At 46.6% G+C, this 17,740-nt stretch overlaps 1 protein-coding gene across 13 annotated transcripts in view; it reads left to right on the top strand.

Moving 5' to 3' along the window:
- ZBTB7C (zinc finger and BTB domain containing 7C) overlaps positions 1-17,740 on the top strand; it is a 385,273-nt gene that overhangs the window by 220,078 nt on the left and 147,455 nt on the right. For 6 of the 13 annotated variants that reach the window (XM_054461071.2, XM_054461061.2, XM_054461067.2 and 3 more), the window contains 2 exons: positions 6,237-6,298; positions 6,778-6,909. In XM_054461071.2, the coding sequence (XP_054317046.1) occupies positions 6,902-6,909 (8 nt within the window). In that variant the 5' untranslated portion in view covers positions 6,237-6,298; positions 6,778-6,901. Of the gene's footprint in view, positions 1-6,236; positions 6,299-6,662; positions 6,910-17,740 lie in introns of those variants that run through there. The other 7 variants (XM_054461072.2, XM_054461069.2, XM_054461065.2 and 4 more) reach the window with 2 other exon arrangements.

Raw genomic sequence — 17,740 nt, 5'->3', positions numbered from 1 at the left:
TTGCCTTCTTTCACCTGCTTTCATGTTTTTTAGTAATATGAATTTAAGTTTCCTCCATATCTTTCTGTGGCTTGATCGCTCATTTCTTTTTATCGCTGAATTATGTTCTTTTGTCTGGATGTTCCACAGTTTATTTATCCACTCAGCTACTGAAGGACAGCCTAGTTGTTTCTGGTTGTTGGCAATTATGAATAAAACTGCTATAAACATTTGTGTGCAGGTTTTTGCGGGGATATAAGTTTTCAAATCGTTTGGTAAATACCTGAGAGTGTGATTGCTGGAGTCTATGGTAAGCCTGTGTTTAGCTTTGTATACAACTGCCAAACTGTCTTCCTCAGTGGCTGTACCATTTTGCATTCCAAGGGTGGTTGATTTTAATATTGGAGATAAAGCAAACTGCAACCCATCAAACACAGCCTCTGAAGGATCCTGGGAGGGGCAGCTACTGCCTCCCTGTCACTGCAGACTCTCAGCTGAACAACCCCCAGGCCTCTCAGGACTGAGGCTGGCCCACCTGCTGTGAAAGCTCAACACACTAGGCCTTGTTCTCACCAAGCGCTGGGCTTCCACTAGCCCCAGAAGTACTTTCTCCAGGAATGCGGTCAGCTATCATTTATGTGCCTGCCCCATGCGAGGCACTGAGGACTGAGCAATAAGCATAGTGGCTCAGTGTCCTCCAACCGCCACCATGGAGCTCACCTCCCAGGGAAAAGCCAGCCTTGCTGGCCCCAGCTGAGGTCCTGCACCAAGTGTTTCTCCTTGTTCTTTTATTTAATTCTTACTTCAACCTTGTGAAATAGGATGTAGGTAGCATTATTATGCCCCGTTTGCTGGTAAAAATCTGACACAGAGAGAAGTTAAGTCACTCACCCAATGTCACACAGCTGGTCGATGGCAGGGCCAGGCTGCCTCTGAACCACCAAGCATTATGGCCTCCTGGGAGCTATAGACCCTGCCACAGGGCCCATGACCTGGCCTTTCTTCCAGCCACAGACACTCACTGAGGGGTGGCCATGTGCTCATCTTCCACCTGCTGGAAGGTCAGAGGAAGCAAAGCACAGCCTGTCCCTACCCTCCCACCTCTGCAAGGTGGGTGTGTGCAGGCCCTGGGCGGGGAGTTTGGGAACCTGACTTCTGCTGTTGTCTTTAGTGTGCTCAAGGCAAGGTATTTGGCCCCACTGGGCTTCCGTGGCCTTGGTTGTAAAGTGAGAGATTTGTACGACTCCCCCAAGCATGGGACTTTTTTTCCCCAAAAGAGGCTCCAAGAAGAACAATACCAATTTTGTGTCACATGCTGATTGTAAGTGCTGTGCCAGAGAAAGGTTAGTGCACACTGGGCGGTGGGGGGAAGATGTCATGAATTTGCCTCAACTTTCAAGGCCTCTCTACAAAGGCTGTTGAGAGGAGGGGTCTTTAGCAATGGGTGAAAAAGCCGTGGACAGCAAGGCTGTGTCTGCAGTGGGCTCTGCACTGTGCTCAGCTCGGGGCCTGCCTCTCTGGGGTGCCTTGGGCCTCCCATGCACTGAAGCCCACAGTCGCTGTTTCATTCTAGGCATAAAATCCCACTGTCCCCAAACCATCCTGTCTAGTAGCTGTTCCCTTCTGAATGATGTTATGCAGGCTAAATTTCATACTAAAATCACAAGTCACATAGGTACAGTTGCAAAGGGCCCCCGAGTTCATGGGCTTGGTTTGAGCACTGCTTCAGTGTCTGCTAGCTGGATGACACTAAGACAATTGCTCAGCTCCTCTGTGCCTCCATCATCTTGTCTATAACCCTCCTGCAAGGAGTTGGCAGGCAGGATTCACACCTTTTCATATCTGCATCCCCAGCAGGTACTCAACAAATGTGTTGAATCTATTCTACCTACCTGATACATACGTGGGAAAAGACTTCTTTAATCATAAACCATCATATAGTTAATATCAATGGTAATGTTAAGATTAGTATTAATGTTGTTCCTTATGGAGTCTTGATTCATGCTTAGTTTTCTTCTTGCTCCTAATAATCCAGGCCAGTCTGGAGGTGGGGGCAAGAGTGTTTGTGGCCACACATTCACAGACAGACATTGCACTCCCACCTTCCCAGCATCTGCCCACACCCAAGGCAGAGAGAACAGGGACGGATGATGATGGGGAGAGAAAAGGATGTCGGGAAAAGCCTTGGCTAACAGCACTCTGGTCAAGGGCCAAGTGTTTCTCCCCACGACAGCAGGTTGGAGCCAGAGCCCCTCCACTCCACTCCCTGAATGCTGCTTCCATTTCTCACCTGTCGGGAAGAGCTAGGAGCATCTGTCCCGCAGAGGCCAGCCTTTGACAGACAGCACTGGCTGGTCACCGAGCCAAGGACTGGAGAGACAGAGCTTGGATGATGCCCTCCTGCCCCTTTCCAGCCATTTTTGGAGATTTGAGAAAACAAGTCATTAGTCTTGAGTATTTCTTAACGATCTAATGAGAGCAAGGCAAGCCAGGTCGTCGGGATTGAGAGCACCCAGGTCAGGGCCTGGAAAGGCACCTGAAATGATTAAGAACCTTGTTCTGGCTGCAGAGGTGTGAACTCATGCCGTATCTATCCAAGGCGAGGGGCACCTGGAAGGATGGGTGGGGGAGAGGCAGTAACTGCTAACTTGGAAGGTCACTAGCTAATTTCACATTCCTAAAATCGAATCATAATTTTATTTTTCTAAGTTGAAAGAACCTTTGAGACCACTCCCTTGTTTTGCAGATGGGAAGACAGAGGGGACGAGGCTTGTCCAGAACTCCTGTCAGTCTCCACCTGTCTCCAAAGCCTGGATTTTTTTTTTCTTTTTTACTTGTAACATTATTTTTTGAGGCTTAAAGTACACTCCAAGAAAAAAATCCAGGGCATAGAAAAAAAATTACCTATGCTATTTATTCACTCTCACTTGGAGAAGCTGTTAGCTCTAATGACCTTTCCAAATTAATAAAATCTGTAAATGCTCAATTGTTTATTGCACACATAGAGTTACACCTCTAAGTGACTGGAAGGCACTGAGCGTTCACCTGGAATATTTAGCTCCAGGGCTCTGCAGCCAGCAGTCATGCTTTCTGCCCTGGGCTGGAGAGCTATGGTTAGAATTCCCTGAGAAAGGAGGCAAGGCAATCCGGCAGCCATGGTGTGCTCAGCCCTGAGCTACAGCCTGTGGTGGACAAAAAATGTTAGCAATAATCATTGCTCAGGGTTCCTTTCAGGGACTTATTAGAAGAGACCAGATTTTCAGACAAGAACATAAGATAGTACCTAAGAAGTGATTGATTATGGGCTGTGGCATTCAGAGAAAGTACAACTGGGAGGGATCTGGAAGGCTTGATGAGGGAGGTGGACTTTGATGTGGACCCAGTAGAAAGAGTAAAATTAGCTCAGATGGGCACAGGAAGGGGCTTTCTAGGCGGGGGCATGAGGTGAACAAAGGGTAACAATGAGAGTGTAATAGGAGCCCAGGTTCCCGGTGGGGAGAGCAGACAGGGGACACAGGGATAGGACTGGTTAAGGGGAAGGAGGCTGAGTTCTGGAAGGTGATGGTGTTTGGACTTCAAGAGGTGGGAACAGGAGAATCCTGTCTCTCAATGCTCAGACCCCTCTCTCTGTCTGAGGCCACATTGCACAAACACCATGCTTATGAGCCATGGGCTCTGATATAGTTTGGCTGTGTCCCCACCAAAATCTCATCTTGAATTGTAACTCCCATAATTCCCACATTCTGTGGGAGGGACGCGGTGGGAGATAATTGAATCATGGGGCCGGATTCCCCCATGCCATTCCTGTGGTAGCGAGTGAGTTCTCACAAGATCCGATGGTTTTATAAGGGGCTTTTCCTCCTCTTCACTCTGCATTCTCCTTGCTGCCACTCTGTGAAGAAGGATGTGTTTCTTCCCCCTCCACCATGATTGTAAGTTTCCTGAGGCCTCCCCAGCCATGCAGAACTGTGAGTCAATTAAACCTCTCTCCTTTATAAATTACCCAGTCTCAGGTATGTCTTTATTATCAGTGTGAGAATAGACTAATACAGGCTCCCTGGCCCAATCACACTGTCCATTATGTCCTTTGGTCCCAGTGAGTCTCCCTGTCCAAGCTTGTGAATGACACAGGCCACTCTGACTTCCAAAATGAAGACGGACTGAAGTCTTGCAGAGAAACAGTGTGGAGGTGCATGCTCTGCTATTGTTGCAGGGGGATTTTTATTTTAACCATTTGTTAAGTGTGTACTTCATTGAGTACATTCACACTGTTGTGCAATCATCACCACCATCCATCCTAGAACTTTTACATCTTTTCAAACGAAGCTCTGTCCCCATTAAACAATAACTCCTCATTCTCCTCTCCCCGCCCAGCCCCTGGCAACCACCATTCTACTTCCTGTCTTTTTTTTTTTTTTTTTTTTTTTTTTGAGACGAGGTCTTGCCGTGTTGCCCAGGCTGGAGTGCAGTGGCGCCATCTCGACTCACTGCAAGCTCCGCCTCCCGGGTTCACGCCATTCTCCTGCCTCAGCCTCCCAAGTAGCTGGGACTACAGGCACCGGCCCCCACACCCGGCTAAAGTTTTGTGTGTGTGTATTTTTAGTAGAGACGGGGTTTCACCGTGTTAGCCAGGATGGTCTCAATCTCCTGACCTCGTGATCTGCCCACCTCGGCCTCCCAAAGTGCTGAGATTACAAGCATAAGCCACCATGCCCGGCCTTCTACTTCCTGTCTTTATGGATTTGACTTCTCTAGGTACCTCATATAAGTGGAATCATACAGTATTTGTCTTTTTGTGACTGGCTTATTTCACTTAGCATAATGGCCTGGAGGTTCATCCATGCTGTGTAGCCTGTATCCGAATTTCCTTCCACTTTAAGGCTAAATAAAATTCTGCTGTATGTATATACCACGTTTGTTTATCCACTCTTCTCCCAGTAGACGTTTGGCTTGCCTCCGTCTTTTGGCTATTGTGAACAATGCTGATGAACGTGAATGTACAGATATCTGCCCCAGACTCTTGAAGGAGGATTGAGCTTTTTAAAAACAAAGTGCTTCCAGCTTTCAAATGATCGGAGCTGATCTGCTGGCCCTCACTGCTAAAGCTCCACAAGGAGCAGATTGCCAGCTTGCCACTGCTTGTGTGCTAAGACCCTCCTCCCTTGAGCAGAGCTGTACAGTATCCTCTGCCAGGGACATAGATCGAAGGTGGCCTCTCGCACCCACCCCTTTCCCCATTCCGAGCTAGGCTGCTTAGTCTGCACTTCAGCCAGTGTCAAGGCCTCTTTGCCTTCCCTTCTTATCCTGAAGTGCATCAGTCATGTCAAATTTGTCCCTCGCTGAGGTAGCAAATGCTTTGTGCCCTTGCTTGGTAAGTTCTTTCCCCCACCTTCGAAAATGTATTTAGCCACGATTGTAAAAGCCAAGTAAAATCACTCATTAACAGTCTCCCCTCCTGTCCAAGGAGCTCCCCACTTCCTGACTCCCTCCAAAAATCCACGTATACATCAGCAGAACTAAAGGGCATCCTGTCTTGAAGCATCACTGCCTCTGGGCATTAATTGCCCAGACTCACATTACAACACATTACAGTGGTGACACACTCAGGCGAAATGCAGGAGAATTCACAGTTCAGGTTAGCGTTGTCATTAACTCAAGTCTTTGGTGTCAACTCCCTCCTGCCCCGAACGTTCCTGCCTGGCCTTACAGTCAACCTCCCCAATGCATTTTCTGGCCTTTGTTGGTTTGTGTCAGCTCTTGAACATTATTTAAATGTAGTTTGGGGTCCATGAATGCAATTACCATTGTGTTATTATTCAGAGCCAGATTGTTAAGATGCAGGCAGCTGTACAAGGAGATGCCCTGTGCTGTGAGGTCCAATTTAGGAAGGCCTTCCGAGCTGCATGCGCAGGGTTGCTAGGCAACCCCATGCTACAGAAGTGGAGGCCTCACTCCGGAGTGGGAAGAAGCCGGGGCGCCTTCAGGGAATTGGAGGCAGTGGTCAATCTGAGACTGGCACAGCGCCGGGGAGGGAGAGGGAGGCGGCGTGGGCCGAGCCCACGGGCCTGGAGAGGTGGAATCCTGCGAGGAGCGAGGGGCGCCCACCCAACTAGCATGCGGTGTGCCTGGGGAGGGGAGAGTGCTGCTGGGAGTGAGAACACAGAGAAGGTGCAGAAGCCTGAGGTCGGCCAGGAAACTGCTGAGGATACCCAGAGCAGATGCTAATATGATTCTCCGTCCCTTTCTTCTCTTTGCAGGAAATGAGCAGATTTGCAGAAAAACTAGTGTCCTGAAATTTAAAACTAAGGCATCGGTGCTTGTGAGTATGAATTTTGCTTTTTTAGTTCTGTGGCTTAACAATGTTCCTGGGAAGTGGGTGGATTTCCCTGTTAGGGGAAAAGAGCATGACCTGGATGGGATCAGCTTTTGGTTCTTCTTCTGGAAGGTTCCTCCCTCGGGGTGGAGCTGAACACAGGAATGTAAGGCATTGAGTTGAAGGAGGGTGGTTTGAACCCTGGCTCTGCCCTCTAAGTGGAGAATGTTCCCACTGGCTCATGAAAGAGTCACTCCCTTGACTCGATTGCTGTGCGGGAGAGCAGAACTCTAGAAAAAAGAGAGATGTGCATTTTTTTTTTTACTTGGGGCCACAAACAGTTTGTACAATTCTAAATTTGCTTCTAGGTTGACCCCCTATTCAGAACAGTAAATTCTCACAGAGGCCGTTTAACAGTGTGTTAAACTAAGTGCAGTCACAGGAACCAATCCATTAATCAATCTGAGAATGTCATTAATCACCAGGTGCCAGGCAGTACCTGGAGGCTCTGGGAAATCCACGAGAAGCAGCAGGCATTGGTTCTGTTTTGGAGGAGCTTTCAGTCCAGTGCGGGAAGAGAAGACACCTGCATATGAGACAAAGAACTTTATGAGCAGGTGTGTGCGCCAGCTCTGGCTGGCATGGCCCGGGTAGAAATGCTAGGGATGGGAAATGGTTAGGGAAGGCTTCCTGGAGAAGGAGAGGCTTGAACTGGACTGATGGAGGAGGGAGGCCATTCTGGGAAGGAAGGAACAGGGGTGGATGCCTATGTGGAGGATGGTGTAGGCATGGGTCTGAGGGTGGGAGGGGAGAAGATGCTGGTGGGGTTGGACAGGGCCAGGTGCTGGAGGGCTTGGCATGGCTTCAGGAATGGTCTAGATGCAAAGAATCAGGATGGAATAAAGGATTCTTCACATATGTAAATAAAATTTAATTTCTGCCTGTTTGTCGGCCACTCCATGATATGAAAATGGCTGCATGAATTTTTCACAAACTTGAGGTTGTATTTGAGATCAGTGTATACACTGAGTAGGTTACAGGAAATCTACATTGGAGATATTCCCTTTGTCTCAGAGAGAGAGAGAGAATGAGAAAGACAGAGAGAGAGAGAGAGAGAAAATTCTCCACACAGCTGCAGCCAAGGGCCACCAGAGCTCTGTGAGGCCAGTAATGGGGCCACATCTTGAGTTCCTGGTGGACAGTCACCAATACAGCACTCCCAATTGTCCACTTGCCTTTCCCCCAGAGCCGCTTCTCACACAGGGAGCTCTAGGTACTGTGCTCAGGATGAGGGGCAGCTGGGATATATTTATTTAATGATGATTAATTAATATTTGTCCCAAGCAAGCAGGAGAAGGTAGCTAGTTATAAATCTCCATAACAACAGCCAGTATTCACATTGGATGAGCAATTCGCAGCACTCTTGATGGTACTGCCTCATAGGTGCTTTACAAAGGCTCTGTCCAGTATTCCCATTTTGCAGATGAAGAAACTGAGGCTCAGAATCATTCAATATTTGCTCTAGTTTGCTCTGCTAGTAAGTGGTAGAGCTGCCTAAGACATCCACACTGACTTTCCACTGCACATAACTTGACATTGCTTTGATTGTGCAACAGGTCCTTTTGGCTTAGCCCTTGCCTCCTTCTTATTCATCCTGGGGAAGAAGAGTCATTGTTGTGCTGCCCCATGGGGTCCAGTTGTCAGAACTCTATCTGTTCTGGATGTCCATGTTTTGCTGTTGCTGGCTTTCGTGGGCTGTATTATGTCAGACTGGTGGTCTTCGGCAAGGCAGGAAGGTGGTTATGGTGCTGCCTTCAAGGAGGAAGGCTCACGTGTGCTTCCAACTCCTGGGACAACCCTCTGAAAAGATGCTGGAGGGCTTCATTTTGAGCCGCTGGTGACTGACTTAGGTTGGGCTTCCTAGAAGCAGAGCCTGAGTCAGTTTTCAGTGGGATGTGATGTATCCAGGGAGAGCTCTTAGGAAACACTTGTCAAGGAGAGAGGGAAGCAGGGTAAAGAAGCAAGAGCTGAGTGGGAATGTGGTCTCAGGGCAGGTCTCTCTGGGTCTGGTCCACATCAACTGCACTGCAGTGATATCTGACTTGGAGGCAAGGGGCAGGGCTTGTGTGTCCCCTTATTTGTCAGCAGCTGCCCCCAGAGTGTTGCTGGTGGTGCAGCCTCCAAGGCATCACCTCAGCCAAGAGCAAGGACCCAAGAATGTCATGAGTGAAAGCTGTGTGCCACACTCAGCAGCTGGGGAGTGGGTACAGAGACCTGGGCAGGGCATCAATTGCTTTTATTCTCATGCCTGCAAGCACCACTCTTGTCAAGACAGCCAAATGTCATTTTCACTGACCTGGCAGTAATTTTCATTGCAGTAAGCTTGTATTTTGGGAGTATGGGTATTAAAATAGAAATCAATGCCGAAGTCTGTTTTTTTAACTGAAAATAACATGTGCTTTTTTAACTGGAATTTTATTCTTAACAGACAGTATCGTCTCATGGCTCTAAATTCAAAAGTACCAGAAGGTATATTGTAAAAAGTCTCCCCTCTACCTCTGGCCTCAAGCGGGCTCCTGTCCTAGAGACAACCAATATTGCCAGAGTTTTGTGTTACTTTCCAATGATAGTCTACAACCAACAAGACTGTGGTTTAGATTCCAAAATTTTGGTGAATCTGATGCAGTATAGAAAGGTGCCACCTTCTTGGGTCTTTAGAGTCAGCAGTTGGGGTTATTCCAGAAGGGACTGAGCTGAAATAGGCCTTTTCTTTGGAGAGGGAGCAATTAATAGCCTGATTCAGCTCTCAGTGGAATGTTTAAAATGCATAAGAACTTTAAAAACGTTTTCAAACTCTTTAGAGTTACTATATAAACAATGGATATAGGAATTGCAAATTATTTTTACTTCTAATTGCAAATAATAAGTTATTTCTATTTCTCATTGTAAATAATAATTATTATTTAAAGCAAATTATACATAAAATTTAAATTATTATTTAAAGGAAATTATTTGAGATACCGCATGACAGCCCCTGGAATTCCCAAATATTTAAAATAATTTAAAATTTCACTAACTTCTCTATTTAGTGCAAATTATTGAGGTCTCCCTGCATTTATTATCTGATGTCATTTGCATATTGTGTATTCTGTTTCCAAAGTGCATTTAGATTTCCTGCATTGTCAGCACCGTGTGAGTTTTCACTGTGGTTTCCTTTTATGAAGTGACTTGACTATAATTTGGAGGTACTTCCTCAACATAGGATCTGGTCCAAGATGGAATGGGTTCTTTTGGTGGTGAGCCCCCTCTGGTAGAAGGGGCTGAAACAGGAGCTAGGTCATCTGTCAGCACAGTTACACAGCTGATCCACACTGCCTGACAACAGGCTTAGAAGACGTCTAAGGTCCTGTCATAGCTGAGTCTCCTCTGTGCATCTTTGGTATCATCATGGCCTTTTTAGGCCATTTACCTCACTTGAATTCCAGGCTGTGGGGCTCACACCAGACACTTACCTTCTGAAGTTTGGTCTTGAATGCTCTGTTCAATGCCGGTATACATTTTCCAAATTGAGCTTATTTTATAATCGTGTAGGCCTGGCAGATATGTTTTTCTCTTGCAAGCAAGCTCCCTTCTTTCAGTTCTCCTTCATGTTTACACTCTCTCTCAGGTTACAAGAAAATCCTCTAATTTGTTCATGACCTGTTCCAGCCCCGAGACAGATGTTGGTGGCACCCCCATGAGGCAATGAAAAAAAATCTCATTTCCGTTCAAGAAATAGAATCATTATCTTGATTGAAATAATATCTTTCCTCAACCTGCAACCAGATAAAGCATCAAATTGGTGGAGTTTCCTTATCACTACACAGAGTTTGCAGGACACAGAATAATGGCCTGTCAGCTGCCTCTGGTGGGGTGGGTGCTGTAATACAGAACCCACAGCTCCTGGCCTGGTTTGGATTATACGATGTCTGGTACAATGTAAAATAATTCAATTAATGACAAATATCATTATATTAAAAGGAGAAGGTAGCGTAGACCCTAAAACAGAGTAAGCAATAAATGCAGCTACAACTATTATAGTGGTTGTTTTTAGTAGACACATCTAACATGCATAGGCAATTGTGGGGGTGACTGAAAGGTACAGATGTTTATATCCTTTAAGGATGTGAGTACTCTGGAACCCACAACCCCACTAGGCCTAAGATTCCAGGGCTTCAGTGGGATTAAGGGGGTGACTGGGCTTGAGAAGGTGGACGAGGTCCTAGTTTTGGGTAGCAAACAGGACAGCCAGAGGGCAGTAAGCCAATATATTTGGGAAGGGAGCTGAAAGAGCTGTGGGTAGGGAGGCAGGGGGTCTGGGTTCCAGTCCTGATTCGCCGTCATTGTCATGCAGCTTTGGGCTCTTGGGGCCTCAGTCGCCTGTTTGTTCAGAAAGGATAACATGGGGGTATCAGAAGAAGGAGGCGAGGCAATGTTTGTGCAAAGCCCAGGATATTGGCTGTACCTTTGATCCTTCCTGTCCCTTGTCCACTGAGTGGGGAGGCTCTGCTACAGCCCAGGCAGGTCTGCCAGGTGGTAAAATGCTGATTCCTACAAACACTCTTTTCTTATGCACTGCTTAGCTCACAGCACTCCTGCATGGAAGGTTTCCTTAGCCTTAGAGAGCAAGGGGATAGAGTGTCATATGTAGAGTGTCATATGAACAGCATTAGCTCAGAGTCCAATCCAGTCTAGTCCTCGTTATCTGCTTGCCCCATGGTTTGGCCTCAGTTCCCTCTTCTATGAAGATAAAGGGGTGACTCAAGGATCTCAGTGGCTCACCTTTCTAAGCAACTACTCTGTAACAGGCACTATTTCAACCATTTTACATTTATTAATTAACATAATCCTCACAACAATCCTATGCATTAGAAACTTATACTATCTGCTTTTTACAAGTGAAAAGTAACAGAGAGGTTAAGTAACTTGTCCAAGATCACACAGCCAGTAAGTGCTAGAATTGGAATCTGAAGCCAAGCAGTCTGATTAGAAAACTTAAAATGGACTACATCAGGACTAAATAACAGTTCAAACAGCCTGGGCTTTCGTCAGACCCTAAACCATAATCCTATGATAGAGAGAAGCAGTAATAATAATTATATCTTTCTGATGTTCTAGGAGGCTGTAGAGATTGTTCCTACACCTGGTGGGAGGTTGAATGATATTCTGACTAAGAAAGCTGATCCTGGTAGCTCAAATCTCTTGCCATGGATCCCGTAAAAGTGTTGCTAGCTGTATATACACTGTAGAACACCAAGGTATGCGGGTCTTACCCTCCCACTTACTTGCCCTTGTCTGGCCCACCCCCCATCACCCGACAGAGCCCTCCTGGGCCCTTGGGGCTATGCTGTCTGCCAAGACTTCCCCAGAGAAGGAAACCATCCCTCCCAAACACCACCCATGCCTGCTTCATTTCCCTCTCTCCCCAGGCATGGCATAAGTGACATGAAAGCTTCTATCTCCAGACCCTTGTCTTCAAGAGGAGTGCTGGCCTGTCAGTGAGCGTGCCTGATTACCATGGTAATCACCAGCGAATGGTGTGATTTTATAATACATTTCCATCTGAAATATGAACAGGTGTGCTGGGGAAATCAACATTTATCAACAAGAAGGTCTAGGGAGATTAATATTGAATTTAGGATTGCGCAAGGAAATGGATGGAAGGAAGGAAGGAGGGAAGGAACGAAGGAAGGAGAAATATCTTCCTTGCAGGGAAGGGAGGAAGGAAGGGAGGGAGGGAGGGAAAGAAAGAAGGAAGGAAGGAAGGAAGAGAAGGAAGGAAAGGAAAGGAAGGAAGGGGAAATATCTTCCTTGCAAGGAAGGGAGGGAGGGAAGGAAGGAAGCAGGGAAGGAAGGAAGGAAGGAAGGAGAAATATCTTCCTTGCAGGAAGTAAGGGAGGGAGGGAAGGAAGGAAGGAGAAATATCTTCCTTGAAGGGAAGGGAGGAAGGAAGGAAGGAAGGAAATAAGGAAGGAAGGGAAGGAGGGAGGGAGGGAAGAAGGAGAAATATCTTCCTTGCAGTGAAGGGAGGAAGGAAGGAAGGAAGGGAGAGAGGGAGGGAGGGATATCTTCCTCGCAGGGAAGGAAGGAAGGAAGGAAGGAAGGAGAGAGAAATATCTTCTTTGCAGTCAAGGGCATTCCAGCCTGACTTCTGACCACTCCCCCAACAGATGCTCCTTTCCTGTCCCTCCTGAGATGGTCTCCCACCCTGGCTTCCAAGCTGGTCACTCACATTCCTCCTGGCTCTTCCCTTTTCTCTCTCCTTCCTGGTGCTTAACCACCTGTCCGATCCCACCAGCCCTGGGAAGCCCACCCAGCCCCCAGGAATCTCTGCCTCCTTGACCACCTGAAGCCCCCACATTCCCCACATCCAGCGTAGGAGAGTCTTTCTCCACAGCTGGCTGGAAGGCCCCCAAGTGACATGCATTCATCTGCTGTGTAACTCGGCCACCAGACACAAGCCTTGCTCAGCCATTCAGGATCCCTTATTGGTTGGGGACTCTGGTCCCATCTACAGTCCTCAGAAAAGACAAGCCTCTGTTGAGCTAAGAACTTCTCTGTTTACCTAGGGCCCCAAGTGAAAACATCAGGCCAACCTCTGGGTGGCTCTAGAGCAGAGCGCCACAGCCAGATTGGTTTGTTCCTGCTGGAGAAATGGAATTATCTGCATTATGGTATTCCTTCCAGAGGTAAGGGCAGCAGAGGGCATCCAAGGAAACGGCAAGGCAGTTTGATCTTTAAGCCTCAGGGTCCCTGGCATTGTCCCCTCCACCCACTTCAAAATCAATGAATATGAGAAGCCACACTCCTGGGACCAGGAGGGGTCTTCCTGCTGCTCCATGGCCACCCTTGGTGGGGGAGGGGTAGGGCCCCAGAAGAGGCAGCCTTGCCCAGAAGGCCCTGGCACAATGGGACACATGATGGGCTCCACGGCTTTGTCCTGGATCTGTCAGTGTCTCAGACACAGGGCAGGCCAGGGTTTTTCTGTCATTACAAGCAGGAGAACAGAATGGACCTGATAGAGGCTTCCACATGAAAGGCCTTCATCTTTACTTTCAAGTAGACAATGCATCAGAGAAGTTGCCAGACCCGCTCTGACGATGCGACAGGCATCAGCTAATATTTTGATTTTAATAGAATGAATAATAAAGAGCCCCAAGTGTCTCTCAGAACTAATTTTGAAGAACGTATTCTGCCACATGTCCCTCTAGTTGGATCAGGCTCCTAAAGAGATCATAACAAAAGGTTTAAACCAAAAAAAGAAAGAAAGGTATTCCTCCACGAACTTTTCTCTCTTTTAATTTCCTTCTTGTAATGCTTCTCACAGAACAGTAACTTATGAAAAGATGAAATGAAGTTGGAACAAGAAGCAGCAGGCAGAAGAGGCCCGAAGTGGCAGCCCTTGCTTTTGTTCTGCAGTGCGAATGGCTTCGCAGCAGATGCCCTCCCTGAGATGCCCTCCCTGAGATGCCCTCCCTGAGCATGGCAATGTGGGGCCTCCCGTGCAGACAAGTACCAAATACATTAAGGGAGAGGGCACTGCCTTCCTCCACAGGGGTCCGCATGAGTCAGGGGCCTGGCAGGAAACAGGTGGCAAACTCCAGTTCGTAGACAATTTGGAGAGTTGAGTTCAAAGGCCAGTGCCAGTGCAGGGAACTCTCAAGACCCAGTGCAGTACCCCAGGGCTGTGAACACAGGGGAGCTGTTACACCCAGGGGCACTAAAGGGGCAAGGGGAGGGAGGGGCTGCTGGAAGTAGAGACAGTGAGGGTGGGGTGGAGGGGCACCTTACCAGGGCTGTGACCTCTGGTCCAGGGATACAGCCGGTCTGAGGCCTCCCTGAAGAAAGGGATACAAGGCATTAAACACCCCAACTCTAAACCCCAAACTCCCTTCCTCCATTCTCCACCTAGGGCCCTACAGGCTGAACTGACAGGAGGCCAGAGGCAAGGGAGCCCATTGCTGTGTCTGCAGGGGTCGGCCTCCCAGGGCACAAGAAGAGCGGAGTGGGGCGGGAGGGACAAGTGGAAGACAACAGCACAGGCCTTGGCCCCAAGGTGGACCCAAGTTCTCAACAGGCCAGGCCTGGCCTGAGGGCTGATTTCATGGCCTCCAAGAAAGTCCACAGCTCACAGACACAAACACACAAACACACACATGCGTATACACACACATGCACACACCCTCCTGTTGACCAGGGATTATAGTTCCTTTTGCCAGGAACACAAGAATGATGGCACTGTCACAAAATGTTTCCCTGGAAGAGGAGAGATGGGGCCATAAATGAATCCACACTGAAATGCCACCTCGGGTCCCTTACTCAAAGAAGGAGCTGAAGGAGGGGTAGAATAGTTCTAGCAAGGTGTCACAGGAGTCACCAGGAGGAGGGGGCCTTGAACAAGTGCCAGCCAAAAAGAAAGGCTTTTGCAGGTGAGGGCAAGTGGTCAAGGCGGAGAGCAGGAGGGCCTGAGTTCCAGAAGCTGAGGCCTGAGGGTGAAGCAGGAGGGCAAGGGGGCCACTGTGCTGGTGGAAGCCACCCTCCAGCTGGCCCTGCTTGCTCTTGGCTCATGGTCCTGCTCCAGGCCAGAAGTGGCTCTTGGAAATGTAGACAGCTCTCAGCTCTGTGCCCTAAAGGGGTTTATGCTGATGAAAACACCACCAGTGAAGTAATAGCTCCCATAGATGTCCAGCACACCCTATGGGGGGCCTGGGCCAAGTTCTTGCAGGCATCATCTCTTTTAATTGTCCCAAGACCGTGAGATGGGCATGGCCCCAGAGGAGGGAGCAGAGACATGAGAGGTCAAGTCAATTCTCCAAGGCCACACACTGAACCCAGATGGGTTTGATTAGGAACTCCTCCCTGGCCTGGCTACCTGCTGGCAGTCCCCTGGCTGAGGAGAGTCCACTCCTACAGAGAAGAGAGCATCTTTCAAATATTGGGACATACATTTAAATTTTTTATTTGGGAAAAATTTTAAATTACAGAGAAACTGCAAACATAAAAATAATCCAAAGAATATCCTTATATTCTTATATCTCAGATTTACCTGCTGTTAGCATTTTACAGCACTTGCTTAATCATTTGTGTTCTTTCTTACACATACACACACACACACACACACACACACACACACACACGTGTATTTCCTGAACCATTTGAAGGTAAGTTCACCCCTACATACTTCAGCATGTGTTTCCCAAGGATAGGCATATTCTCTGACATAATCATAGCATGGTTGGTCAATACATTTAACATTTATACAACACTTTAATCTAATCTATCCTTCGTATCCCGATTTTGTCAGTTAACTTCATAATGTTCTCCCCAGCATTTCTCCCTTCAGTAGATCTCTTCTAGGATCAGATATTGCATTTAGTTGTGTCTCTTTATCTCCTTTAATCTGGAACCTTTTCACAGCCTTTCTTTGTCTTTTATGACATGGACATCTTTGAAGAATACAATGCCCCCACTTATTTGTAAGACATCTATTCCTCATGTTGAATTTGTCTGATGTTTCCTCATGATTAGGTCCAGGTTATGTATTCTTGGCCAGAACTCTGCATAAGCCCTCTTGGTTCTTCTCAGGGCATCATCAGGAGGCCCTCATTGAGGCCCTCATTGGTGATGTTAATTTTGATCTCTCAGTCCAGGCAGTGTCTGATTTCTCCATTATAGGATGATTGTTTTTTTCTCCCTTGGAAGTAGCAAGTGGTCTGTGGGGAGACATTTTAAAACCATGCAGTATCCTGCTCCTCATCGGTCTCTCCCTAGATGTAGCACCCATTGATGACTTTTGGCTCATCCAGTCATTAACATGAGGTTGCACAATGATGCATTTCCAACTCCAGCACTGCCTCCATTCTTGCCAAGGGGCCCTTGGCATTCTACTGTAAACAACAGAATGTATTTATTTATTATCTGCATAGAATGATGAACTCTGGTTTTTCCAATGGTTTAGTATTTCCCACCTATGATATTTTGATACACCACTATCCCTATTTTGAGTATGTTCTTACTTTCTGGTATGAGAAGAGATTTCCAGGCTTATCTAGTACCTACCCTGCACCAGCCCTGGAATCAGTAATTTTTCTGGGGGGCTCTGGTTCCTTTTAGCTAGGAATGGTATTAGACACCCAGATCTGGGTTTGCTCGTTGCTGGATATCTTTGCACCTTGGCCCTTTCAGGGGACAAAACTAGGAAATACATGCATCCATACACCTATACATCCATGTACTATTCACCCATACACATGCACATACACTTACATATTTGTATTTTAGAAATCGTGAATCCACACCAATACCTCTAATTCCAATCCATCTCTAGATGGTTGTTTCCTGCCTTCCCCATCTCATAATTACATGTCCTTCTTCAGCAGTGAAACCTGGGCTCCCCAAACTGTCAAAAAAATTCCCTCCTTTGCTCATCCTATATTACATCTAAAATACTCTCAGAATTGTTTCACCCAAATCACTACAACCAACAAACCTCCTTCCCCTCATCCCCACCTCACCATGCCATGTTCATAAATTACTAGGATTAGTCTTTCCTTCCTGATTTTTTCTGTCCTTCAGTGTAGGTATAGTATTTATTTGAACTACAGTTAGGTTCCTTTTTTTCTTCAGTTTGAGGGATTTTTTTCCTTCTCATTCTTATTAAATTATTTTTTAAAAATATGTAGGACATGAACATGCTTTCAGAAGTCAAATAGAAAGGTATAGTTGGAGATAGAAAGGTATAGTTGGAGATATACAGAAAGGTATAGTTGGAGATATGTCATTCTCCTCTGTAACCCACTGCTTCCTTGTAGGTAACCAATTTAATTGTTTTCTGCTTATGCATCTATTTATTTGTGTAAAGCAAAGCAAAATTATATGTTGTCTTATTTCCCCTTCTTTCTTACAGAAAAGGTAGCACTATATATAGATAGGTAGGTAGGTAAATATAGATTTAGATGTATTTACATTTTACTTTATTCATTCAATAATATTTCCTGGCAGTCACTTCATATCAGTCCATAGAGGTCTTCCTCACTCTTTTTTACAGCTGCATAATACTCCATCCTGTGTATGTGTCATGGTTTATTCACTTGCTGTCTTACGGATGACCACTTAGGTAGCTTCTTATATTTTACAATCACAATTAGTGCTACAGTGCTTGTGCCCGTGTGTTTCATATGCTTGGGATTCTAAAAATGGGATTATCAAGTTGAAGGGGATGTAGTTTTATTAGGCATTGCCAGATTCCCCTCCATGGGGTTGTGTCAGTTTGCATTCCTGTTTTCCCACAACCTTGCCAACAGACGCTATTGTCAAGTTTTGGAATTCTTACCAATCTCACTGGTAAGAAATGGTATCTCATTGTAATTTTAGTTTTCATTTTTTTATTATGATTGAAATTGAAAATTT

Source organism: Pongo pygmaeus, chromosome 17 (genome assembly GCF_028885625.2).
Source record: "Pongo pygmaeus isolate AG05252 chromosome 17, NHGRI_mPonPyg2-v2.0_pri, whole genome shotgun sequence".
NCBI classification, from domain to species: domain Eukaryota; kingdom Metazoa; phylum Chordata; class Mammalia; order Primates; family Hominidae; genus Pongo; species Pongo pygmaeus.
This window is presented reverse-complemented; position numbering and strand designations above follow the sequence as displayed.